Below are 25730 nucleotides of genomic sequence, written 5' to 3' on the forward strand. Positions count from 1 at the left end.
ATGAACGTGATCTATACTCTGAGGCTCTGACTGGTTTGGTCACAGTTGTGGTCTCTGTGCACTCACTACATCATCAATCATGTGCAGATTCATTCATTTTACTCCGTTTGCCTCTCTAAATGACTTAGTATTTCTGCTAAACAGCAGTTGGTGAGCTGCTTTGTGTATTTGTACTGACCAATGTCAGTGTTTGTTTGTTTTTAGCGCCTTTACCTTTCATTCAGACAGCTAATCAGGTCTGGGGAGATTTGGATCTACTGTATGTATTGCCTCTATCAGTCAGTGAGGTTGACCAGAGATTATGCAAATAACTATCAAATCTGGACTGTAATACCCAAGAACAAGCCCTAAGAGCAAGGACCTCAGTTTTATGGTCATTATGATGGTTCTGATAAGGCATCACCGCCCATCAATCACAAGCAAAAGCAGCAAAGTTAATAAAAGCATACATGATGAGCTGAACCCAGTGTCGACCCTGACAAGTGAAGAAGCAATGAAGTGCATTTCAGACAGAGTGGCCCGAGGTTCGGGTTCGGATGCATTCTCCCCGTGTCGTCTCCCTTTTGTCGTTGTTGTTTTTCCTTCCCTTTTTTCTCTCGAGAGACAGTAAACAAGGGCTGAGTGCTAGCCTCCTCCTGGGATTTATTTTCTTTACATTTTTTTTTTTTAAATAATCCGCCCTAGGCAGAGGAAAAGAGCACAGGGAGTTCAGCTCAGCCTCACCGGGGTCAGAACATCCCATAAGAAGGCCTCCCGCCCTCGTCCATCCACCATTTTCACTGTCGCCACGCGGTCAGCCAGGCAGGGGCCAGAGCACAGATGGCGGGAACATCTAGCTTCATTACGCCATGCCCAAGCTAATGCTAGGAGACTCACAGCGCTAGCGAGGTTTCTGATCACACTGAAAGGAGAGGAAGAGACGGCCGCCTCCTACGAATCTCTAAATATTATTAAGAGAGAGAGACTACTCGTCAACTACTGAGAAAGCAAACTCTGGAGCAAAGAATATGTCAGGGCATGGAAATTAAACTGACTTGTGTGCTACACGTGTCACATGTTTTAATCTATTAGCATAACTCAGTTTCCTGTCAGTTCATTCACCAAGATCTCCACTAGGGGAACTCTCAGTGCAGAAGGTCCTTCAAAGTGAGCTCAGGTGTTTTAAAGGTGCAGTCCGCGATTCTGAGGAAAGGTTGTTGATATTTGAGCTTAACAGCCAATCAAATTACACCCCTCCCCTTTCATGGTCCTGAAACAGTGTAGTGGTTGGCAGGAATTGTTTATAACTCGGTCCGAGCCACTATGTTTGTTTCCGATTTACAGAGCCAGGACTGTGCACTGTACGAGCACCAGAGGTTTCCCGAGCATACACACCGAACGGACGTCTAGAGGACAATTTCATGTCAACATTTTCGCTCAATCTGTCCTCATCCGTCCTTCTTTGTCGTCTGAACACACGGCCCGTCACAACAGAGAAGTGCAAATATTTAGCCGCCGTGGAAAATCCACTCTGTGAGGAGCTCCACATTGACCTCCACACGTGCCACGTGTTCTTCCCGTCCTAACTGCCACTTCGACTAGTAACTTGCAATTACAGCAGTTACATTTCTGCACTTCTTTCTTTCTTTTTTATTTCATTTTGTTATATTTCTTATGTAAAGTAGTATTTATTTATTGTTACACCAGGTTCTATTGCTCGTAGCTTGAATATTCTCTCCCTTGTACGTCGCTTTGGACAAAAGCGTCTGCTAAATGACTAAATGTAAATGTAAATGTTCCCAAGGCCCCGGTTGAAAACGAGGTCTCCAGTCATAAGTCAAACAACAGGAACATGAAAGGAAAAAATGCCTTTGGACAACAATGCCTCCAGGTAGCGGCTGGGTGTCCCCACACGACACGCTAATGATCAACAACCTGGGCTCCATGGGTGGGGGATGGTCTAGCAGCGACCTTCCATCAATAACATTTAAATGCACTTGTACGATAAATAAACACACACAATCTCACGCGTCAAGAGACAATAGACATTCCATACGCATGATAGGTGCAGTAGGTAGAGTTTGCTGACACAACATGAACACGCCTACAGACATCACATAATGATGTAAAGAATGAGAGGGAACATTGGTTAAAAAAGGATGTTTGCCTTTGAAGCTCCTGTATGTGTCTTCATGCTTTGTTTCAGGCATTTGTTTGTACTTTTTTTATGGCAAATTGGAAGACATGCAATACAACCTGATACAGGTCAATAAGAGAATATTTATAGGCTTTTTTTATCATGCCTTCAAAAATGACGGCATTAGCATTACGGGGTCTAGAAGCATTTTATTATTTTCCTACAACCAAAGCCTTCTTACTGCACCTTTGAACCCCCCTTGTTATTGCCGTCTCTGTCATGCCTACAAAAACACACATCTCAAACTCATCACTTCTCACTGGTGCTCCAGTGATCGCACTTTCACACTAATTATTGCTCAGAAAATATTTCACTTGTGCCGTTTCACTTGGATTCCTGGATGCACACACACCTACACAGACGTGTCACTCCAAACAGATTATTCCCACCTGCAAGATGTGTGTAAACTATAAATATGACTTTAATATTTTAATGTAATCAGCAAGCGTAGAAGAGAAGGTTAGGCTGACAGAAAATAAACACATACATGAGGAGAGGAGGGGCATCTTTAAATCGTAAAGACCAACTAACTCAGACTCAATTTTCACAAAATCTTGAAGAGAATGCATAAACACATCCATCACCCCATCCATCAAGTTTGGTAGCCAAATATTCATACAACCTTCATCGTCCTCCTCTCCCTCCTCCTGTCATCCTTCTTCTCCTCCTCCTCCTCCTTCTCCTCCTCCTCTCCACATCATGCCTCTGAGCCTTGTGTAGTTCCACTCTGCTGCTAAGTTAGTGGAGGCTGTGACACAGTGGCCTCCAGAGGGACGTCTCAGCCGTGACGGGTCCCTTTTTTAAATAACACTGCTCCCACCTCTGGCAGACAGGGCTCCAAGATTAGGTGCCACTTTGAGGCTTTGCACGTCAAATGCCAGAACATCACTTTCAAGAAAATGTGAGCAGTTGGAATGCCAACGCACAGCGGCACCCCATCATCCATTTCAAAACCGAGATATGACTGAGGATTTCCATTTCTTTACTGTTGCAGATCTAAAGCCTTTCTTTTTTACTATTAAGTCTTGTTTTTGTTTATTGTTTTTTATATCTGAGAGATGAACAAATTATTTCAGTTAAACAGCGACGACAATTAAACCATATTAAAGCTGTCGAACTACATAGAGGAAAATTTAGCTTGGAAGATATAATTCCCTGTCAAAGTAGTCACAAATGGTGAAATCAGCTTTTCCTTTCATTTTTGGCTTTGTAAGCTAATATAACTGTTCGGCTGTGAGAGTTGACCTGAATTTGTGACAGCTACTTTGACTGAATGATAATTAATGAATTAACTATTTAATAAACGATGATTTATAATTGACATATGACAAATCAACAAATCAAAGTCCACATGAGAATTCAATGCAACAACAAAGTAGGACTTGATACACCATCCCCTGTCTGCAGTGTTGAACATCAGGGTTATGCTGAACACATGTTTTTTTATGATATAATTTCATTTCAGATAAGACATTAAAAACATCCGCTACACTACAAGATGAATTCAACTCACAAGTGGATAAAAAAAAAAATTGCTTTTTGTTTAACTTCAATTCTGATCACTTTCACATCTTAAAGAAAAAAGAATCCTCTGCAGTTAAACAAAAAGGAAATCATTAAATACCAGGAAATATCATGCTTCACGCCTGAATAACCCTTGTTTATACAGTTCCGCGCCACGGCCTCCCTCCCACCGCAAAAACCAAGTTTTACACCAATTTGCATATCATCCTCTGATTGGCTTCCCTGAACACTTGCCTTCAGTTATCTGCAGCGAGTTGATTGGCTGTGCTTTGGCAGTGGGCAAGGAGCCGTAGTCACTGACAACACGCATAAATAGGAGCGTGGCTCTGTAGCCAGCTCCAGAAGCACCTGAGATCAGTGGCCAGCAGTAGTACACAGGGACACAGACTTCACTTCAACACAACACACAGCACGCATTCACTCAGTGCATCCGACCACACAGAGCAGCCAGAGACCTAAGCTCCACAGCCTCAGAGGTTGAGCAGACAGAGACAGAGACAGAGACAGAGACAGGCAGGAGGAAGACCTTTTTGACTCAAAACAACAAAAACAAGAAAAACCAAACCAAGCCAGTCGACCACCCACCATGGACGTGAAGGACAAGTCTCAGGTGCGCATGCGCCTGGTGTTCCTGGGGGCAGCCGGCGTGGGCAAGACCGCCCTGATCCAGCGCTTCCTGGCGGACACCTTCGAGCCCAAGCACCGGCGCACGGTCGAGGAGCTCCACAGCAAGGAGTACGAGGTCGGCGGCCTGAAGGTGACCGTGGAGATCATGGACACCAGCGGCAGCTACTCCTTCCCGGCCATGCGCAAGCTCAGCATCCAGAGCAGCGACGCCTTCGCCCTGGTCTACGCCATCGACGACCCCGAGTCGCTGGAGGCCGTCAAGAGCCTGCGCGACGAGATCCTGGAGGTCAAGGCGGACAAGTACACGCCCATCGTGGTGGTGGGCAACAAGGCGGACCGCGAGAGCGAGCGCCGGGTGCCCGCCGAGGGCGTGCTCTCCACCGTGGAGCTGGACTGGAACAGCAGCTTCCTGGAGGCCTCGGCCAAGGACAACGACAACGTGGTGGAGGTGTTCCGCGAGCTGCTGGAGCAGGCCAACGTGCCGAGCCGCGTCAGCCCAGCGCTTCGGCGCCGCCGCGAGACCATCCCCAAGGACAACGGGCTGCGGCCGCCCATGAACAAGACCAACAGCTGCAGCGTCTCGTAAAAACGGGAGAGAGGGGGGAGGGAGCAGCCCGGAGAGAGGGAACCGGGGGCAGAGGAGGAAGAAGAAGAGGAATGATGATGATGAGGAGGAGGAGGTCTGCGGCAAGACGTTGAGGCTGCTGCCCGAGGGGGACGAGACGCCTCCACGCGCTGGAGAGCGAGACTCTGGGAGAGACTCGGGTGGAGATGTGAATGCCGACGGGCTCAGATGGACACACCCGCCCACCCCACCGCTACTCAGAGGCGCGGGTGAGACTGCCACTCAAGTGAGGGCAGAGGTGAAGATGTGGAGAGACTCCTCTCACAAGGTGAACTGTGAAACGACAGCACTGCTGTACAGACTGAAGACTGTGGTCACATGCATTTCATATGCTTTTTTTTCTCCTTTGCTCAAGTCATGATAAAAGCTTCTGTTGTCCAAAATATGATCAATAAATAGCTTTTTTATGTCCTTTTTTTAAGTTACAATGTGTGTGTTTTGTTCATTTGCAATATTACTTCAAGACTGTTGGTAACTGTGAACTAACAGCATATTCTTTAAATAAGGAGGCAAAAGCCCAGAGTTTTTGTCCTGCTTGTGAACATGTTTGTGTACAAAGTGCGGAAACTATACAGCTGACGGAGATTGTTTACAGAACTGGTCCTGTCTGAATTCCAATTGTTGTCAAAGCATGAATTGAACTTCATTCAATGTTTGTGAGATGGTTGCAGAGGATATTATGCCTTTTTATTGCGAGTGTTAAAATATATTTTACAGTTGAACTTTATCGATGTTTTGTGTAAATAGGCTTTACTTTTTTTCACGCATTACATGTTTACGTGCATTGTTATGTATGGAATGATCTTTACAACAATAAAATACTGAGAATAACAACACGTTATCTTTTATACCGCAATCCAGTCTCAATGAAGCAGTGGTTACAGCTGTTATCACGGTGACATTTACACTTGTGACATGTTTGTACACGTGATAAATCCATAGGTTGCACACGGTGGAGAGTAAAGGGCTGTATAATGAGTTAGCAAACATGTATGGGTAGGTGAACGGAAGGTTTTTCGACGAATGACTGTACAAACATTTTTAAGCTTAACTGAACATCAGTCTGTTTGCGCTTGTGAGAAAGTCATGTTTATATTTGGATAGCCTACCTGTTATCCTGCTTGGCCCAAATTATTCCCGGAAAACAACTCAACTCAGAATCGTTTCTACTATGTTGGTCAAAAACTATTTTTCACTGAATCTATTATCAATGACAGACAAGTAACCGCGTGTTAATGTAACAAAACACAAACAGATAAGCAGACATCGCCACCTGGTGGTTAAATCTGACACATTGTCTTAGCACTTCATACCAAGCTTGCAGCAGAACATCCTTCCAGCACTGTTAAAATAGGCACCAAAACCAATTAAATGTGTTCCTTCTTAATGTCATAAAATCTGATCTTGATTTTCTCATCACTATTTAATTAGGTTTTTGTCAGGCTGTAAAAGAGGGCATTAACCTTAGCTAGATTAAATTAGTTGGCAAAATGGGCATCACAGTGGCTAAGCAACACTTTTTTTTCAGCAACTAGTATTAGAAAAAGAAAAAGTATAATCTTAATGAAAATAATTTTGAACCCTAGTATCACTACATACATTTGTATGACACAAAGTCAACCACACAGGCTACACTTAATATGGCGCACTGCATATCTGACAGCAGGCCTGTGGGATACGTAATATGGTGAGAGGGTTGCCTTCAAAGGCCACACAATGAGTCCTGTCAGGACACACGCGGATACACAAACGACACAGTGCCACACGGGCCCATGTGTTTCCCCTTTCCCCTTTTCTACGATACCAGGGGCATTGTTTCCTTACCGACTCACGAGGAAGTGGCCTGTGGTCCGTTGCTGTTTGGTTCCTCTTTGAGCCGGGTTTAAATAGTCCGGTGCACAAGCCCCAGTCTACCGTACGCACTTACAGCGCCGCAACGCAGACGTGGACATACGACCATCAAGGTATGTGACATGAGAAAAGACCGTTGATGAGTACACTAATAACTGATTTATAGGTATGTGTAGGTTATATACATCTGTCTTGTGAAACTTCACAATATGCAAAGTCTCATTTGGGGAAGTGGGGCTTTCAGTTGCTACGGTTAAAAAAAACAGCAAACAGCAAACACTTTGGGACTGCTTTGGCGTTCACACAACAGACGAAGACCTTTTTACTATGCACTACTACTACTACTACTACTAACACAACTTATTTTACGAGTGCCTGTCCAGAGCCTTCATCATGTCTCTGCCCCTAGACTTGGTCAAAGCTCCACAGAGACTGCTTTAGGAAAGCCTGAGGAGTTTAGAACAAGTATAGGGTCCTTGACTCCCATGTGATTGTGATGGCACTTGGGCTGAGACTAAAGTAGTGACTCTGTACTGTGGAATAGGCAAGGGGGGTATGTTTGAATTATGAGGGTTAAGATCGTGTTGTGCTGCCAAATTGGGTGTGGCTGACAGGCTCTTTGGCGTAAGGTCAACAGACACGTGGTTGGAACAAAAGTCTATGATAGACACACATAATACAAGGTAATAGAGTCCCACACCATTTAATCAATGTTCACTTAGAAGGCACAGTACAAATGGAAATGTTAACCCTGTAATAATCAGTCAACATCTACCATCACAACAAAGGCTTGGAAAGACTGAGATTATAAGAAAAGAGGGCAAAAAAAAGACTTTATTTGACCAGGAGGAAAAGCTGGTGGCAGTGAATGTAAACATGAATCCATCTGAAGGGAATGTAACCGAAATGGCTGATGAGAGCTGGGAGTTATGAGAATATGCAGCGTAGACATCACACCTCACATGTTTAGTCTGAGAGGTTGTGGGGTTGGGCACCTTAACTCAAGTGGATCCAAGTCCACTGGCGGGTTAATGCAACACCTCTCTGTGGGCCGAGCCGTTAGCCAATACAAAGGGGGGCCAAAACACAAACATAGGCATGGTGCATGGTTTCAAGAGCACTACCAAGATCTGAAAGTTATTCAAACCATGTATTACAAATCGCACCCTTAGAAAAGACTGCATCTGGACTCTGAGGTTCCTCATCGAAAATACGAATCGATCTCGATGAGAAAAAAAAAGAGGAACTCTATAACGTCTGTACATTAAGGTCCCTTGCAGAAATCCCCCTCACCTCAATCAAGATTAGCTCGGTATGATTGCAAACTCGTCATTAGACACTGTCCACTGCTTGAGTGCCTCATGACCACTTGTAGTGCAGTCTGATAGAGGCACTGATGTCTATGCAAACCAACAAGGAAACAAGTAAAAATAACTTCTCCTTGCTACTGTTCGGTTACAGTTACTGTAAGGAAAACAGGAAACAAGGACAGATGTCCAGAAAGGTAAACTGCAATAATGCAGTGGGTTTTCAAATCAGAACAGTGCTATACTCTTAAGGCAGCCCATTAGCTTTCAACAAAGACTTTGGATAAACAACAGATTAAGATGAAGATTTTTTTTTTTTAATGTCATCATAACTGATTATTTTTGTTGTTGAAAGCAAACTAAACAATACTAAAAGGCAGGGTGAAATTGAAACCTTATGAGTTTTAGCTAAGCAGAGTGCATAAAAAAAATTAAAAAAAATCAAGTGCAGGAACCTGCTACTTCCCAAAGAACTCCTCAGATGACAATGCGTGGTTGAAGCACACTGTATTACACAGGCAGATTGCATCACATGTGGAAAAACAGTCACCTGGCATGTGATATTAGCATGTGAATGCAGCCTTCTCTGCGTTTTGTTACACAGTCAGACATAGTTGCCTATCGAACATACAACACCCCTATGGAGAACATCAACATACTAGTAGCAGGCAGAGAGAGGCTGGATCCTTGGTGTCACCGCGTCTTGGCCATGTGTCTCTGTCATGAGTGTGGTGCCTCTGTACGTGTGCATGTGACTTTGAGAATATGTGTGTGTGTGTGTGTGTGTGTGTGTGTGTGTGTGTGTGTGTGTGCCTCTGTACGTGTGCATGTGACTTTGAGAATATGTAGGTGTGCGTGTTCAAGAAAAGTATGCGCTGCAGTGTGTGAAAGCATTTTCTATTTGTATATGGTAAAATATAGCGTGTGTGAAAGTGTATTGCATGTAGATTGAAAATGAGTTGTGTAGAGTGTGTGTGTGTGTGTGACTGTGTGTGAGAGAGTGTGTGTGTGTGTGTGTGACTGTGTGTGAGAGTGTGAGAGTGTGTGTGTGTGTGTGTGTGTGTGTGTGTGTGTGTGTGTGTGTATATATATGTATGTGTGTGTGTGTGTGTGTGTGTGTGTGTGTGTGTGTGTGTGTGTGTTACGACGGGTAACAGGCAGCCACTTGGTCCCTCCTTCTCTCCAGGTCTCCTGCCTCCCAGTCTCAGCGAGCGTGGCCAGGCTTAGTCATCCGTGGTGATGTTCCGGAACAAGTAGGCCATGGACTCGCCGTTGTGGGTGCGGCGGATGGCCTCGGCCAGGATCATGCTCACGTCCACCGTCTTGATCTTTGGACACTGCAGCTTCTGCACCTCGTGAGGGACCGTGTTAGTGACCACGACCTAACAGAAAGAGAGATAGAAAGAGAAAGAGAAAAAAAGAGAGAGAGAATTGAAATCAAGACATAAAATGAACAGAAAGACTAAAATAATGAGTTCCTTTCACTCAACTAATAGAACACAAACAATGCCGTGGTTATGTATTCATGTGCCAATGCATCTTCCTGTGGGTTGTATTACATAAGTCATGATAAAGAGTTAAATGCAGCAATCCAAATGGCCAGAGAGGCCTCGGGTTCAAGGATAGGGAATGTCACCACGCCACGTCACTGAGTGATATGTCGAAGAGCAAAAGAACAAAGTCATTGAAATTGACAAAGTCATTGAAGACCACAGGACAGTAAAGCAAGCGTGTACTGATGCAATGCAGATGTACACAGTAAGGAACTGCTGCAGAGCTGCACGATTAGGGAAGTTTGATCTGACTGAGTAGTTCAGAATCCAGATCTATTGTGTGGCTCAACAGTGCCCTCATGTGGTAGCAATCGGTTTCTCTTGCCTGTATTTTGTGAAACTGCAGTTTTTTCAAATTCTTTCTGACTGGATTTCAGAGACCAAATTGGATAAATGACTAGATAAAGGACTAGAAATGTGCATAATTCAGATCAGGAGAGGGTACTTTTAGATCATTTAGATTGGGATCAGGATTTAGTTATCCAATAAAATCCAATAAGGGTTCTTAGGTTTTGCAAATTGAGAAATAACTGGAAAATCTTGATTCTAATCCCATTGGGAAACATGGCTTCATGGTGGATTTCTAAAGGTGCCATATTAGCAGGAGGAGGGAGCGAGCGAGGGAGCAGAGGGGCAGACCTGTCCTACTTCAGGTGACACTGAAGAATGAAGGGGATTAGATCATCTGATTAAGGGCTTTGGATATTTAGAGGATGGGATTGAACTATTGTTTGAGGTACCCAGTGATATGCTGAATTTCAATATTGTCTTGTAAATTATTATTATTAAATATATTTATATCAGGGACCGTGTTCAAAATACATTCATCTCAAAGATGCTTTGTACCAAATACTAGCTCATTTCCATCTGCAGTCCCTGGGCAGGTGAAGGAAATAATAAAACACAGAGCAAAACCTCAGAACATCACCACTGCAAACAGGCCAACATCCTGTTCATACCCACACAGACATGCAACAACACACAAACACACACAATAACACACTTCACAGGAATAAACATAAAACGGAATATAGAAGTTCAACTTCTTAACCAATATTCTTTTCTTTCTGCTAAATTATTTGAACTATGCATGCATCTATGTGGTATAGCAGAGCAGTAAATAAAGCATCATATTCCTTTCATCATAGATCAAATGGGTATGAGCTACAGCAGAGCAAAACCAGATGTAGACAAAAACAAATCAGACGTCAACACAAGAGAATTTTAACAGTGGGTAACATCATTTGTCCTGAACCACAAAGAGGATACAATAATACTGATCTAGCTAAACATTTTTAAGATCCAGCTGAACATTTCTAAGATCCAACTGAACATTTCTAAGATACAGAGCCCTCAGTTCATTTAAATAAGCATGTATTCTTTTAGAGCGATCGTCATCACTGATCTGTGCACTGCCCACTATGAGCTTCATATTCTGCATATTCTAAAAGTGTTACCAGGTTTACATGAGTGAACATCAGTAAGAACTAGATGAAGCACATGGGAGCTCTCACCTCATCAATGGCAGACTCCTCTATGAGCCTCGGGGCGTCGGCCGACAGCAGGCCGTGCGTGGCCATGATGTAGATCTTATAGGCGCCCCTCTCCTTCAGAAGCTCAGCCACCGCCACGAAGCTCTCCACGTCGTCTATGATGTCGTCCTGTGAACAAACACGGGGCCCGGGTCATGTCTGATGGTCACATACACGCAGTCCAAGTACATTTCCGATCAGCTAGTTGGTTTTTGCTATAGGTTTTGGTCGGACTGGCATGTATGCGAGCTAAAGGATCTTGAATGTTAAGGACATGTGTAGGACAAACTCATTTAAAGTGATTTCAGCGTGACTATGAACGTCCTCAAACTGTCAATGTATATTAAAAAAAACGTGACGGCATTTGGTAGACAGAGGATGTAAACAACCCGTCTTACGATAATGATGGCGATTCTTCCACCAACGTCTCCCACCACGGTCATGGGCGGCTTCTCCTTCGCCATCATCACTAGAACACAGGAGAGGGGGAAAGGAATCATTTCCATGGAGCTGAAGAGATACAAATGTTTACGTTTTCACACAGACCACATCACTAAAAACACAAGGGCTGATGAAGGTCTGGTTAAATTGAATTCAAGTGAAATTCCAAAGGACCAGTGAGAATACATTAGTCCGCTGCACATGTGTGAAGATGGGGTTTAGTACCTCGGTTATGGTAGGTACTGAAGTCATGGTTCTTTATTACCGGCTCAGTTAGAACAGCCACTAGTGATTGCTGTAACCCCAACAGCTGGATGCTAATGATTCTAAAGCACTGGTATCAAACACAAAATAAAAAACACAGCAACACAGCAAGGGGAGGCCATGCAAACTGATCCCAGAACACCACCCATCAGAATGTCACCACCCTTCTTAGAACTCCACTGATCCAAGAAACACCACCCATGAGAATGTCACCACCCTTCTTAGAACTCCACTGATCCCCAGAACACCTCCCATGAGAATGTCACGACCCTTCTTAGAACTCCACTGATCCCAGAACACCACCCATGAGAATGTCACCACCCTTCTTAGAACTCTACTGATCCCAGAACACCACCCATGAGAATGTCACGACCCTTCTTAGAACTCCACTGATCCCAGAACACCACCCATGAGAATGTCACGACCCTTCTTAGAACTCCACTGATCCCAGAACACCACCCATGAGAATGTCCCCTTTGTCCGGGATCAGTTCCGAGTCTTTAAATGAAACCATGAGAAACATGCACAGAAAACAAAAAGTATGAAATCCATTTCAATCATTTATGACTCCAAACGAGACATGAAAAGATATCAAGTGAAACAAAATGCCATGGGAAACTGGTTTTTGAGATTTTAATGAGTAAACTATGTAATAATTGTGCTCAGGATTATGATTCAGTGAGCAGGGACTCATTAGAAGGATCAAGTAATGTCTATCTAACATGTGCTCTGACCAATCAAATTGTAATGAACTTAATTGCGAATAAAGTTGATGGGTGTGCAAGCTACAGCAGATGTATAATGGCCTCTCTATAGCTCTAGCTAATTCACCATTACAAACTTAGTGACACAGGAGCTGTCTGTGCACTTCACATAATAAGCATGATTAGCATGATTAGCATTGCACCATTCTGGCAACGGCCTCAGCCACCAGCGGAACAAAAGGAAGCTACAGGGAAGTCATTATCTCAGTCACTTCCTGCAACAGAGCCCAGTCATAATGATGAGAGGACGGCTGCTCAATGTGCAGCGAGCGCCTGACCATAGGCAGGCATTCAGAATGAAAGGGGGGGGGGGGAGAGAGAGAGAGAGAGAGAGAGAGAGAGAGAGAGAGAGAGAGAGACAGACAGAGAGAGAGAGCTTCCAATCTTAGCCATTGAGAACAAAGACACTAGGATGAGGAGGCGTGATTCCCGCCCTCTATAGTGATCAAATGCATTTCCCCTTTATTTGAACAGAGTCATGGGGACTGGGAGTCTATTGTTAAGGACAGACAGATGTGGGAGGGGGGTGGGTTTATAAAGGGGTTCCTAATGGACAGACAGATGTGGTAGAGGGGTGGGTTTATAAAGGGGTTCCTAATGGACAGACAGATGTGGTAGAGGGGTGGGTTTATAAAGGGGTTCCTAATGGACAGACAGATGTGGGAGGGGGGTGAGTTTATAAAGGGGTTCCTAATGGACAGACAGATGTGGGAGAAGGGTGGGTCTCAAAGGGGTTCCTAATGGACAGACAGATGTGGGAGAGGGGTGGGTTTATAAAGGGGTTCCTAATGGACAGACAGATGTGGGAGAGGGGTGGGTTTATAAAGGGGTTCCTAATGGACAGACAGATGTGGTAGAGGGGTGGGTTTATAAAGGGGTTCCTAATGGACAGACAGATGTGGTAGAGGGGTGGGTTTATAAAGGGGTTCCTAATGGACAGACAGATGTGGGAGAGGGGTGGGTTTATAAAGGGGTTCCTAATGGACAGACAGATGTGGGAGAGGGGTGGGTTTATAAAGGGGTTCCTAATGGACAGACAGATGTGGGAGGGGGGTGGGTTTATAAAGGGGTTCCTAATGGACAGACAGATGTGGGAGAGGGGTGGATTTATAAAGGGGTTCCTAATGGACAGACAGATGTGGGAGAAGGGTGGGTCTCAAAGGGGTTCCTAATGGACAGACAGATGTGGGAGAGGGGTGGGTTTATAAAGGGGTTCCTAATGGACAGACAGATGTGGGGTTTATAAAGGGGTTCCTAATGGCTGGAGGTTGAAAGCCCTCGGGCTGGCTGGCGGACACTGAGAGAGTTGACATGCGGGAGGTTGGGAAACCGTCGTCAGCGCGGCGGCGGCTACATTCAACCAGTAGAGAGGACACAGCGGAGCGGCCGTACTTGGGAGCTCAATGCCGGGAAACGGTGCTTGGTGCCTCCCTGGATTAGCAGCGCAGAAAACGGATCACATCACAGAACAAAACACTTCAGTTCAGACAGAGGCATTAGTGCAGGCACGGACACACACACACACACGGACGGACACACACACACACACACACACACACGGACACACACACACACACATTTAAAACAGGAACAGAAGTCTCTTTTATGGGCTAACTGAAAAGGGAACAACGGACTCTGGTGAGAAACCACAGGTGATGCATGTCACCACAGGGAGAAGGCAAAACCTGTGTTTTTTCCACTTTACAAACCAAACCAGTTATCAAGCAGCAATCCATTTTTTCAGAAATGTATGTGAAAGACTTAACCTAATAGCTAAACATTAAACCCTGGTCATTTCGAGACACCGGCTGGAAGGTGAGGTTTGACTCAGGCGGGGAAACAGTCACGTCTTTGGCTCTGTGTGCTGAGTGGACCTGTAGAGTTTCCCCACCACTCAGACTCTCAACTCCCAAGGGGAGGGGAGGGGAGGAGAGGAGAGGAGAGGAGAGGAGGAGAGAGGAGGAGAGGAGAGAGGAGGGGAGAGGAGGGGCTAAACAGTCTGGAGGGATGAATCAGGAGACGGCCTGCTGCACTTCCTGAAGGGCTTTGGCAATCAGGACTGATAGTCTCTATTGTGGGGATGGTGATTATGGATCTTAAGTATAGCAGCAGAACTAAATATAGTTTGGGGGGGGGGGGGGGCTAATTTGAGTACAGCAGAGTGGATGTTCAGTAAAGGCCAATTTATAGTCCAGGCGACAAGTGTCACTCGACAAGAATGAAAAGGGTCTGGCAACAACGTTAGTCCGTGGCTGATGACAAACTGGCTCAGCACAGAACATGTCATTTCTATAGCAACCCAATTACCTAGCTAACCAACGTTAGAGGAGAGGAGAGGAGGGGAGAAGAGGAGAGGAGAGGAGAGGAGAAGAGAGGAGAGGATGTCATTTCTATAGCAACCCAATTACCTAGCTAACCAAACTTAGTTAACTAGTTCAAGTCACACTGGCTACGGAAGATGGCACCTTCCTCTTTATATCCCATCATTAACATATAAATTATATCTCCCCAACTGTTACAGCTGGCACTGCCAGCTACCGAGGATACCAAAACATGAACTAGCCAGATGGCTGTATCCACGTCTACAAGGAAAAACATCCATCAAATCTGTGTAGCAAAAACAAAAACGTTCAACCAGACACCGATAATTTTGGCCACACCCTAGCAGACACAAAGTTTGTCAATTGTATGTTACTTTTTGTAGAGAGCCACTTGTCACCTGGACTTTAAATTGGCCTTAAGGGTGTCTAGTATGGGTCTTAAATAAAACAGCAGGAATAAATACTGTACTAAATTAAATACCTAATTAAAATAAATACTGTGGGGGTGTCTAGTATGTGTTTTTAGTACTGAGTACAGTGAGTGCGTTGAGTCTAAAATCCATGCTGTGCAATGAATGCCAAAGACAGTAAGAGGTGAAACAAATACCTCAAGTTTGACAGACTTTAACTCATGTTAGTGGGTCATGCGTTGAAAGGCATGCAAGGCATGACTTTACCTGAACCAACATAATGTTTTAACTGGGTAGAGTTCTCTAGGTCTTGGTGTCTAAGCAAAACAACAATTATAAAAATAAATGTAGGCAATGTATTTTAGCAAAACAAGCTCCACATGGCATGCTTCATACACTACCATGTATTTTGCAGAATTCATTCTAGCTACAAATGGATTCACACAGGGTGAAAGATTTGAATTTCTTTAGGAACCTCCTGTAAGATGAAATGCCCTTCGGGAAGACTGGGGCTGCCCTTGATTCCCAATAAACACTTGAGCCACGATCACCCAAGCAAGAGTAATCAGAACACGAAGTTCATGTTCTCCGCACGACAAAGAGCTTTTAATTGCCTGTAAAATGCCCAGCATCTCCACTTTCCCCGGCTGAGGAGACGCAGGGGGTTTGGGAGTAGGGGGGAAGGACAAAGAGCTTAGCTGTGCGTTCAAGTGAACGGCAAAGCCCTGCTAAAAAAAAAAAAAAAAGGCTAATAAAAAAAGGTAGACTGAGTACTTAGAGGGGCGGAAATGAGTTTGGAGACCCTGAAGGCCGGTCGTGGTCACCTAGGAAACCTGCCAGCCAATCACCTTTCAGTTCAGACGACCATTGGGGAGAATGATATCTTTTGAATGTGTGGGGGTCTTTGTTTGGATTTGCTCTCAAGTACTGCTGTCGAAGGATTTAAAGTGTGTTAGTGACTAGTCTTGTAAAGACGGTGCTGGTGAGTGCGGTGGGAGGAGGAGGAGGAGGAGGAGGAGGAGGAGGAGGAGGTGTCTTACAGGGGAGGTCCAGGCCGGGGTGGCCGCTGGAGGAGCGCACCAGGGGGGGAGACTGGCGCCCGTCGGCCATGTCAGACTCGGAGCACTGTGCCTCGCCGTGGATCACCGCTAGACCCAGACGCAGCCTCTCGGAGTAGGACTGGGCTCTGCAGACGCACACACACACACACACACACAAGAGAAATGGAGATTTCACAGCAAACATTTAGTGTTGTGTCTGTTATGAACATAGATGTACAACACAACTAAGTAGCAAAATGCAAGTGGAGGGTAGATAACACATTTGTGGTTGAGAATCAGCTGGTCCCCATGACCTGGTACCATGACCCATTCAAAGCACCTTGGGACTTCTTTCTATTTTAAAGTGTGCTGTATAAATACAATTCATTATTATTATTATTATTTTTCCACACTCAAACCTAACCCCAAACCAGAGGCCAGGGAAGGGGAATATTTCATATAACATCCCCATTTGGTTCATGATCGGAGCCTTTTTTTCCCTTTTTTTTTTTTTTTACAAACCATGGAAGTATTTGTATTAAACCTCAGTCATGGTTGCCTTCAGCACTCCCACATCACTTACACAGCCAGACATGCTCTGCCTTTAAGTGGCATTCCAGGCCTCTAGAACACTGAAACATTAGATGTGGCAGACTGGATGAAAATGAAGTGAGTGAATGCATACATTGTTTCCGCGTGTGTGTGTGTGTGTGTGTGTGTGTGTGTGTGTGTGTGTGTGTGTGTGTGTGTGTGTGTGTGTGTGTGTGTGTGTGTGTGTGTGTGTCTGTCTGTCTGTCTGTCTGTGGGTGTGTGTGTCTGTGTGTGTGTAAATGTGTGTGTGTAAGTGTGTGAGTGTGTGTGTGTGTGTAAGTGTGTGTGTGTGTGTGTGTGTGTGTGTGTGTGTGTGTGTAAGTGTGTGTGTGTGTGTGTGTGTGTGTGTGAGAGGGGCCCAACTTTTAGATTGTTAGCATTATGTTTTGCCAAGTGAGCAGCCGATGTAATCCCAACCTTCCTTTACCTCTTTGCAGCCGATGGGGATTTGGCGACAATAATAGCATTTCTGTAATCTGGGATCTGAACAGGAAGAGAAAATGAAGGGATATATTACTCACTGAGGCTCATTAGTTTGCAAAGTGCCGTAAGCTACAATACAGCATTTATTTGGTTACTCTGCTAAACAAATCTGAACAGCAATGTGGAAATTTGGGAATTTAAACAAGTTTTTTAGTATAAGGGTTTTAAAACTTCAACTTGACCATCAACTCTTCCAACTTTTTAATCTTGTTGGTCGGCCAGATGCCTCAGCACCCAAGGAAAAGGCTCAACAGATAGCAGTGGCTCCTCAGACCCGAGGGATCGGTCTTGAACCTTGTGTTTACCTCGTCTTGGATGTACTGAATCAGGAAGGGAGAAGCCCGCAGGTTGTCCACGGGGAAACCGAAGAAGCCCTGGATCTCCTTCTGGTGCAGATCCATGGTGATGATGTGAGTTAAACCTGTCAGGCGGGAGGATCGAGAGTAGAGAGAGGCGGGGGGGGGGGGGGGGGGAATTAACACCTTGGCTGGTGAAGGTGTTGATGAGGCTGGTGGCCTGCTGCTGGTGTAGTGTTACACTCCAGCTATGTGACAACAAGCAGCCTGCACTCTCAACTCAACGCCAACACACACAAGCAGAACCACAAGCATGGCACGGAGTGGCATCCACACTCGACTGGTTGGCCGGACAGAGAGATAGACAGATGTAACCTGTACCTGCTTTGGCCAACATGGAGGCCAGCAGTTTGCAGACGATAGAGCCCCTCTTCCTCATCTTACACTGCTTGCTGTAGGGGAAGTAGGGGATGACCCCGATGATGTTCTTCGCACATGACGTCTTCAGGGCGTAGGCCATGATCAGCAGCTCCATGATGGCGGTGTTCACATCTCTTTAGAGAGAAACAAGAGAGATGAGAGAGAATATGAGAGATTTCTTCTGAGGCCGAGCATAGAGCGTGTTAGCAAGGACCTCATGATAATGTCCATGTTTACTAGACTTAGTTGGGATTTTCAGTCTCAAATCTTTCTCTTGATGGGATAGAAATGTCAGTGACGTTACAGACCAGTCTATCCATCTTCTGTAACTATAACTTGACCGTTGAACCAAAATGTTTTGATCTCTCACTAGAACTAATTTAACTTCCTTTACATATTTCAATTGAACATATATTAAGTGGTGCTGATATGCAGAGTCATCCAGGATGTAGTAAAGAAGACAATCTATCCCATTGCACTTCCACAGAACGAATGAATGAAATGCCACCATTAGGGCACCACCGGTGGCTATGTTCATTCCAGCTTCATGATGGAGCTTCCCTCCCATCTCATCTCACATTACCACCCTGGCATAGCGCCAGTCCTGGCACTCTCAAAATTCCACTGAAGCTCATTCAGAAGCAGGCAGCCGGCTACTTATGCCAAGGCATACCACCAGTTGAACCCTGAACCTAAGAGGCCTTTCTCAAGCCCCTTAGACCTCCATGAAAGAAGCAGCCATTGTTCCCATAAAGCACAAGCTGGCTTTTCTCCGCGCTTTTAAAGCGAGGCCAGCCCTTTCATATTTGACCTTTACTCAGGGTTATTACATGCAGACTGGCACATTCATGGTAAATATGGGTGCTTCTGCAACTGCCTGTATAAATATGGTCATGGAGGTCCAAAGTTGAACAACATATCACATGCGTGCAGCATATCACTTCTGGGGCATATTCAGTTCTGGACCTGTATGTGGCTTCTGAAAACCACTAATGCCTAATGACTATTATGAATTCAGTACGTATCCTGAGGATATATCCAGGTAAGCCTCTCCCATTTTTCACTCTGCAATTGTTGGCAACACACAAAAAGGTCATACAAATGTCCTATAATATTTTAAAGGCAATAATACACAATTAATAGTTTTATTGTCTTGTCATTGTGTGGTATTACATGTGTTAGTGGTACTTCTTCTTTACTAGCCCCTTTCAGTGAGCCCCACAAGTACAGGTAGAATGCCACATGACCTTTCCCATTCCAGGGCCTCTGTAACTCGACACCAAGCAGTAGGTGATGGAGAGTGGTACACTCTTCACGTTACCAGCTCATCTTACCAGGGGGAGCGAGACCAGGTCCCCTCCAGAGAAGCAGAAGTCCACTAATGTGTGCTGGACAGAACAGCATCAAAGGCTCCCCGTAAACTGGAGGGTCCTTTAGCCATGCTAGCTAAGCCATGCTAAGCTGCTGCTGTGTAAGGGACAGGCTTGCCAACTCTCACGCTTTTTGCCATGAGACACATTTATGTCCTGTCTCACGCTAGCATTAAAAAAAAAATCCACTGCCTTCAATGCAGCTCATGCCATAAAATACACCTCCTTTGGTCAATCTTTGTCAATCTCAATTTTGAAAAATGGCCAACTCTGTGAGGTACAAAACGAAGCAGTCCTCCTTAAGGCTCTCACCTCGTAGAGTGACAGAGGGTCATCACCTCAGAAAGGCCATCCTCCACCACTCACTGTAACTTACACAGTTTAAGACAGACACCTGAGATCGCTCTACCTCGTTGAGTGACAGGGCCACCACCTCAGAAGACTGTGCTCCACCACTCTCTATAACTCACACAGTTTAAGACAGACACCGGAGAACCAGGCCTGAATTAATGACCAGATAAAGTGTACTTCTTCGCTGTCGCCAGGCACACTGAGAGTAAGCTACTCACGCGCCTAAAAGAAAGTGCCATTACCCAAACGTTTGGACATACCCCAAATGCGTTTGTGTCTTAAAGACACACGAGCTCTGAAATTCAAGGAGTGAGACTTCAGTTTTCATTTCGTTTGGAAAGAAAAACCAAGTAATGACAGGCATGTATTTTGATCCACTGTGCTTATGAAATGAAAACCCAGACGCCGTGTCTGTGCATAGGAGTCACGAGACACCAACACGCTCACATTTCCATGACCCCTTCATTTCAACTGTACTTCCCTCTAGTCTGACCTAAAGTGACACTGTGCAAAAACTGACCACGTGTTGCGCTTTTATGAGCTACTACTTTTGGTATCATCTTCAAATTAATTTTGATGGAATATGGTCATGTGAAGGACAGATACACACACACACCTGTCGTTCCCACTAGCTGTCCAGGCTTAGCTGCACTAAGTAGTTTTGTTGTTTGGGGTTGGGACACCCTGCGAAGATGTAAGAAAAGCCTTTACAGCAGGATATCGCCAAAAGACGCCAGTTAGCATGTTAGCATGTTAGCAAGCTTTTATCAGTGCCAACTGCGCTGTTGGTAGCGTTTGCCAGTTTTGTGCATGCTAGTTAGCTCTATGCTAATTTTTGACCGAACCTAAATAATGCTGCTTTAGTGTACAGTGAGGTACACATTCATCAGTGTCCCTGCTCCCAAGGAGCTGAGCATACAACTTCAATTGTGACATTTGCTGTGCATTTGACAGTCTAGACAGGTGCTGCTAGGTTCTGTGTAGGGTGTTTTTCCACTCAGTCGTGTCAGCAAGGCCACACCATACAGACAGGCACCGAGCTTTTATTTGTTATTCACAGGAGTATGCTAATAAAGTGCATAGCTTCACTCTCCTTGCACTGATTATCAAGGAACACACTGAGCCCACACGTGAAACCACAGATCTTGCCAACAAGGAGACAACTCACATTACAAATAACATAGACTAAGGAATGACAAAATAACTTCTCCCCAAGACACTGCAAACATAACATGGCTTAAGCCATTCCTGTTTTCGGTCTTGACTTTCTATGTAGCTTCAGTTCAGCTGATAGCTGGCAGAAACGGTGCACCGCCTGATTCTGGGTCAGCTTGGTTTCAAATGTGTTACAGAGAAAGTGGCACAGCAGATTTTTTTTAGGTTAGGCGTGCTGCCGTGTGGCTTCAGTGGTGGGCTGACCCGGCAGACCAGACGGCGAGGCACGAATCGACTCGGGCGCGATGACACCGCAGCATTCCACAGTGGCCTCGTTTCCATAGACACCGACAAAATGCCTGGGCATGATGTAGGTCACCACGGCAACCTACAGGCCGCCGAGAGCTCCTTACCTGGGTATGGTCTCTGGATGATGAAGATGAGAGCTCCTTACCTGGGTATGGTCTGGATGATGAAGATGTCCTGCCCACGAACAGACTCCTTCACGTCTACTCTGGTTTCTATCAGAAAAGGGAGAAAATAAACAGAAACAGAATTTAAATCAACCGAGGTGGCTTACTAATACAGTGATGAAACTGCTCTGATTACATTATGCTTAAATTGAAGGGAATTGAACATTGAATCTACACTGTGTTAGAAGTGACATGAGTGCGTTAAGCACCATGGTGGGATGATGTTGATTGGCCACTTACCTTTGTTAGAAGCCTGATAGACCACAGACTTTCCCAAGTCAACACCAAGACGCCTGTTGGGAGAGACGCAAGCACGTGAGTGTACTATATGTTTGCACAATCACAACCCGCAAGACAAAAGCACTTTACCTACAACCCACACACCCACCCACCCACACCCACACACACTCAGTGTGAGCAGAATAAGCTCTTAACCAACCGATTCCAGAGATTCCACAGTGAAGAACAAATACAAACAGGAGACAAAACAGATAGCAGTTTATGGCCGAATTCACTCCCCCCTCTGCGTTAAGCACTTAGATAAAAGACAAGGTTATGAATTTAAGACAGCTGACCAACACTACAGTATGTTACAAGGCCAGACATGAAGTCCAACTTTCAACACCCTACCAGAGGACAGGAGGGAAAAAAAAAAAAAAAAAGTTTTTACGGATACGAGTTATAGAGGGACAGTCCCTAGGGGAACCATGTGTTGACTAAAGATGTGTTGACATGGTAACAGCCTCCCTCGTAAAAAAGGACACAGAAGGTTAAGGAGCATAAACCTGTCAAATAGTGAGGATGAAATGGGTGCCCCTTGCTACAAAGAGCCATTAGCCCTCATGCTGGCCCGCGTGTTCAGACCCTCTCTAGTGGACACAGCATCACAGGGCACTGCTGCACACTCGCCCCTGTGGGGTTGGGTCACACACACACACACGCCCCTATGGGGTTGGGTCACACACACACACGCCCCTATGGGGTTGGGTCACACACACACTCGCCCCTATGGGGTTGGGTCACACTCGCTCCTGTGGGGTTGGGTCACACACTCGGGGTTGGGTCACACACTCGCCCCTATGGGGTTGGGTCACACACTCGCTCCTGTGGGGTTGGGTCACACACTCGCTCCTGTGGGGTTGGGTCACACACTCGCCCCTGTGGGGTTGGGTCACACTCGCCCCTGTGGGGTTGGGTCACACACTCGCTCCTGTGGGGTTGGGCCACACACTCGGGGTTGGGTCACACACTCGGGGTTGGGTCACACACTCGCCCCTATGGGGTTGGGTCACACACTCGGGGTTGGGTCACACACTCGCCCGTGTGGGGTTGGGTCACACACTCGCTCCTGTGGGGTTGGGTCACACACACGCCCCTATGGGGTTGGGTCACACACACTCGCCGTGTCACTCCCCGTGTGGGGTTGGGTCACACACTCGCCCGTGTGGGGTTGGGTCACACACTCGCCCCTGTGGGGTTCGGGCGGATCAGCTATGGGGGACGTCTGTGACTGCCAGAGCACACAGACCCTGAAAGTGATAGAAAAAGAGACTGACAGGGTTTGGCTGTGGTATCGGTTATATGCACGGTTAAACTGGACTAATATTGTTTTTATGTAGCAGTATGTCGGTGCCAGGCCAAGTCAGTCAATTTAACCTAGAAAGAAAATCAACATCCTGACTGCCTAGAGGGAAAATGTAAAATTAGTTTAATTCACAAAAGAACAGCGCAGGCTATTTTGGGCCACTCGTAATCAAGCTGAAGAGAGTCAGAAGAAACCAGGTGAGCCCATGCAAATGGCTTCCTGGTGATTGTTTTAATAACAGGGTAGGGTTCCACATCCCATCATCCATCTTCTGAGGACAGGAAAGGACAGGACAGCTGGCTGTGTGACAAGACAGGTAGAAGACAACTGCCCAATTGTACCCAGAGGCAACTGCTCTTTCAGAGCCCCCTGAGTATTTGTGTGCATGTGTCTGTTTGTTTGTAAGTGTCTGTCTATTCTCTCTCTCTGTCTATTCTCTCTCGCTGTACTTTCTCTCTCTGTACTCTGTGTGTGTGTGCGCGTGTGCGTGTGCGTGTGTGTGTGTGTGTGTGTGTGTGTGTGTGTGTGTGAGGGGGGGGGGGGGGGGGGGGGGGGGCTCATCTTGAAATGCTTGTCCGCCAGACACAAATCAGTGGCTGGCAGCCATTACCCAATTCGGCACGATGGCCATCCCACCCTGCCCATCGCAGTGACGCATCTGTTCAAGGTCTCCCTTTGATCCCAATAATTTGGAGGAACAACCCATCCGAAGCACTGTACTCAGATCAGCTTTTTCTTGGGAGCAAGTCCAGTCTAATGAGTTGTTGCTTGTGAGCCTTTCATCTTACCTCATGCTTCCAGGCCAGCGCCTTGCTTGCATCATTAATAACTGGCGTCGACAGACAGGCCATCCAGAGCCGAGAGTTCCTAGCTAAGGAAGTTCCGCTCACCATGACGGTCTCTAGAGGATGTAGGCTCAAAAAAGCCTTTGGTATATTCTACACACTGGTTGTTTGCCTCAGTTACAAACAACGGTATGGTTTTAAGGAATTGGGAAATCGTTTTTCAAATTTTAATTAGTTTTAGTTCTTCAGTGTGACCTGCTCTTTGAAGAGCATGGCTAACAGCAAAAACACACCTAAGTCAAGTGTGACAGCCACTTCACCACAAACCGGCTATTTTGCTTTTCCAACGCTTTATAAGGCACCCTGCTGGTAAGGTCTTGCTCATCCACAAACACAACATACACCTCACACCCAACAGTGTGTGCTAGCACTACTGCCCCTGGGAGTGACAGTCAGTTGTTCTATCAGATCATGTAGTAACCAGCCACCTCACTAACTGACAGAATGTGTCACCAAGGTCTTAGGCTGAGGGGTGAGGGGCCACTGAAAAAGACAAAATGCCAAGCTAGCTGACGAGCCTTGGAGAGAGAGAGAGAGCAAATAGATAGGCGCAGGTTACACACATAGGTCTTAAAGATATTCCCATCAGAGATTTCAAGGGATGAGATGATCAAGACCTTCACAAAAACATACAAAAATCTACCAAATTTTACCTCTTAAACACAACCTTTACAGAATGCTACACAGAAAAAAAACGTTAAACCACTCACTCTGTGATCTTCTTGGAGAGCTCTATGCATGCTGTGGTGGAGTTGGCAGAGAAGACACGATAGCCACTTTTCCCGACATTCATTCTTGAATGATAACCATAGGACTGCTTCGATGTTTGGGAATAAGAGAGAAGAGACTTGTGAGGTCCAAGACGAGCTTTTGGCATGTTTTCAACTGTTAGCTAACACCGTTTCTCCGCAAGACAGCACATTTACAGTGGTATAAAAAAGGCAAGCATATACAATCTTATAGTTTGTATCAATTTACAAACCTGCAATGGCACTGGTGGTAAAGTTAGCCTTCGATGTAGGCTATTCCCTGGTATTGGTGCTACAGGCTAAGTTACACAGACACAATTTCACCGACCACTGCCGCCGTGGTTTACAGCTACAGCTAACTGGAACTTCAGGGATGTCCTGTTTTCCTCTGTCGCTACCCCAGCAAAAAACTGGACCTACAAATGGACCACCAACAACGCTGGCCCGTAGATAGGTAACTGAATACAGCAACTCTGCATTAAAACCACCGTGGCACACTTGAAAAAAGCATGTAGCCTACCAAGCTGCTGGCCTGAATGTGCTTCTACAAATACGTCGTCTCACTAACTACGCATACAAGGCAAACAAATTCGAAAGCAAGCAGCCACCTATGGGTGTGTTAGGCGACTACTATCAACTTTAGTTCGAGAGCCAGTCATCGATCGCTTTCCAGAACGATGGGTTTGTCTACCATGCCATAAACAAGGAAAAAAACAGGGAAACGTTTGTACTTCGCTCCTTAGGCGTATTACACAAGAGTCGAAAAAATGTTTCTAAATGGTGCCCTTTCACATCCTTTACATGTTGTATTAAACCGCGAAATCGGATAAAGAATAACACAAAAAAAAGCTTCACTTGCACCACGGTAAACTTTGTTGCAATGCGGTCAGAATAAAAAAATCCCACAATTGTTTTCATTGGTTAAATTGAGTAGTTGACAGGCAGGCAAGTGCAGCCAATGCAAGGTCTGCAACACA

At 45.5% G+C, this 25730-nt stretch overlaps 2 protein-coding genes across 3 annotated transcripts; one reads left to right on the top strand and one right to left on the bottom strand.

Annotated features, from left to right (window-relative positions):
- Nucleotides 1-4003: 4003 nt before the first annotated feature.
- On the top strand, nucleotides 4004-5786 carry LOC116219853 (ras-related protein Rap-2a-like). Its single transcript, XM_031563827.2, has one exon. It carries the CDS (start codon nucleotides 4287-4289, stop codon nucleotides 4911-4913), a length of 627 nt encoding a protein of 208 aa, XP_031419687.1. The 5' UTR covers nucleotides 4004-4286; the 3' UTR covers nucleotides 4914-5786.
- Nucleotides 5787-9213: 3427 nt separating this feature from the next.
- LOC105900231 (phosphoribosyl pyrophosphate synthase-associated protein 1) lies at nucleotides 9214-25681 on the bottom strand. Of its 2 annotated transcripts, none has more exons than XM_031564111.2 (11): nucleotides 24987-25681; nucleotides 24715-24818; nucleotides 21815-21867; nucleotides 21556-21622; nucleotides 18187-18359; nucleotides 17815-17930; nucleotides 17454-17509; nucleotides 16436-16581; nucleotides 11594-11664; nucleotides 11178-11324; nucleotides 9214-9492 (listed from the first exon to the last, which is right to left on the bottom strand). In XM_031564111.2, exons 2-11 carry the CDS (start codon nucleotides 24795-24797, stop codon nucleotides 9334-9336), a joined length of 1071 nt encoding a protein of 356 aa, XP_031419971.1. In that variant the 5' UTR covers nucleotides 24798-24818; nucleotides 24987-25681; the 3' UTR covers nucleotides 9214-9333. The 2 variants fall into 2 exon arrangements, with proteins under 2 accessions (XP_031419971.1, XP_031419970.1); XM_031564110.2 differs by having other exon boundaries at nucleotides 24715-24821; nucleotides 24987-25680.
- Nucleotides 25682-25730: the final 49 nt, after the last annotated feature.

This window comes from Clupea harengus, chromosome 26 (assembly GCF_900700415.2).
Source record: "Clupea harengus chromosome 26, Ch_v2.0.2, whole genome shotgun sequence".
Taxonomy (NCBI): domain Eukaryota; kingdom Metazoa; phylum Chordata; class Actinopteri; order Clupeiformes; family Clupeidae; genus Clupea; species Clupea harengus.

Bases quoted from the DNA above. Each gene is read 5' to 3' on its own strand.
- LOC116219853 (XM_031563827.2), top strand. From the start codon at position 4,287: ATGGACGTGAAGGACAAGTCTCAGGTGCGCATGCGCCTGGTGTTCCTG.
- LOC105900231 (XM_031564111.2), bottom strand. From the start codon at position 24,797: ATGAATGTCGGGAAAAGTGGCTATCGTGTCTTCTCTGCCAACTCCACC. The intron at 18,360-21,555 runs GTAAGGAGCTCT...TTCTCTCTAAAG, and splicing joins ATCATCCAGACCATACCCAG to AGATGTGAACACCGCCATCA. The intron at 11,325-11,593 runs GTAAGACGGGTT...GTTTGTTCACAG, and splicing joins GAAGAATCGCCATCATTATC to GACGACATCATAGACGACGT.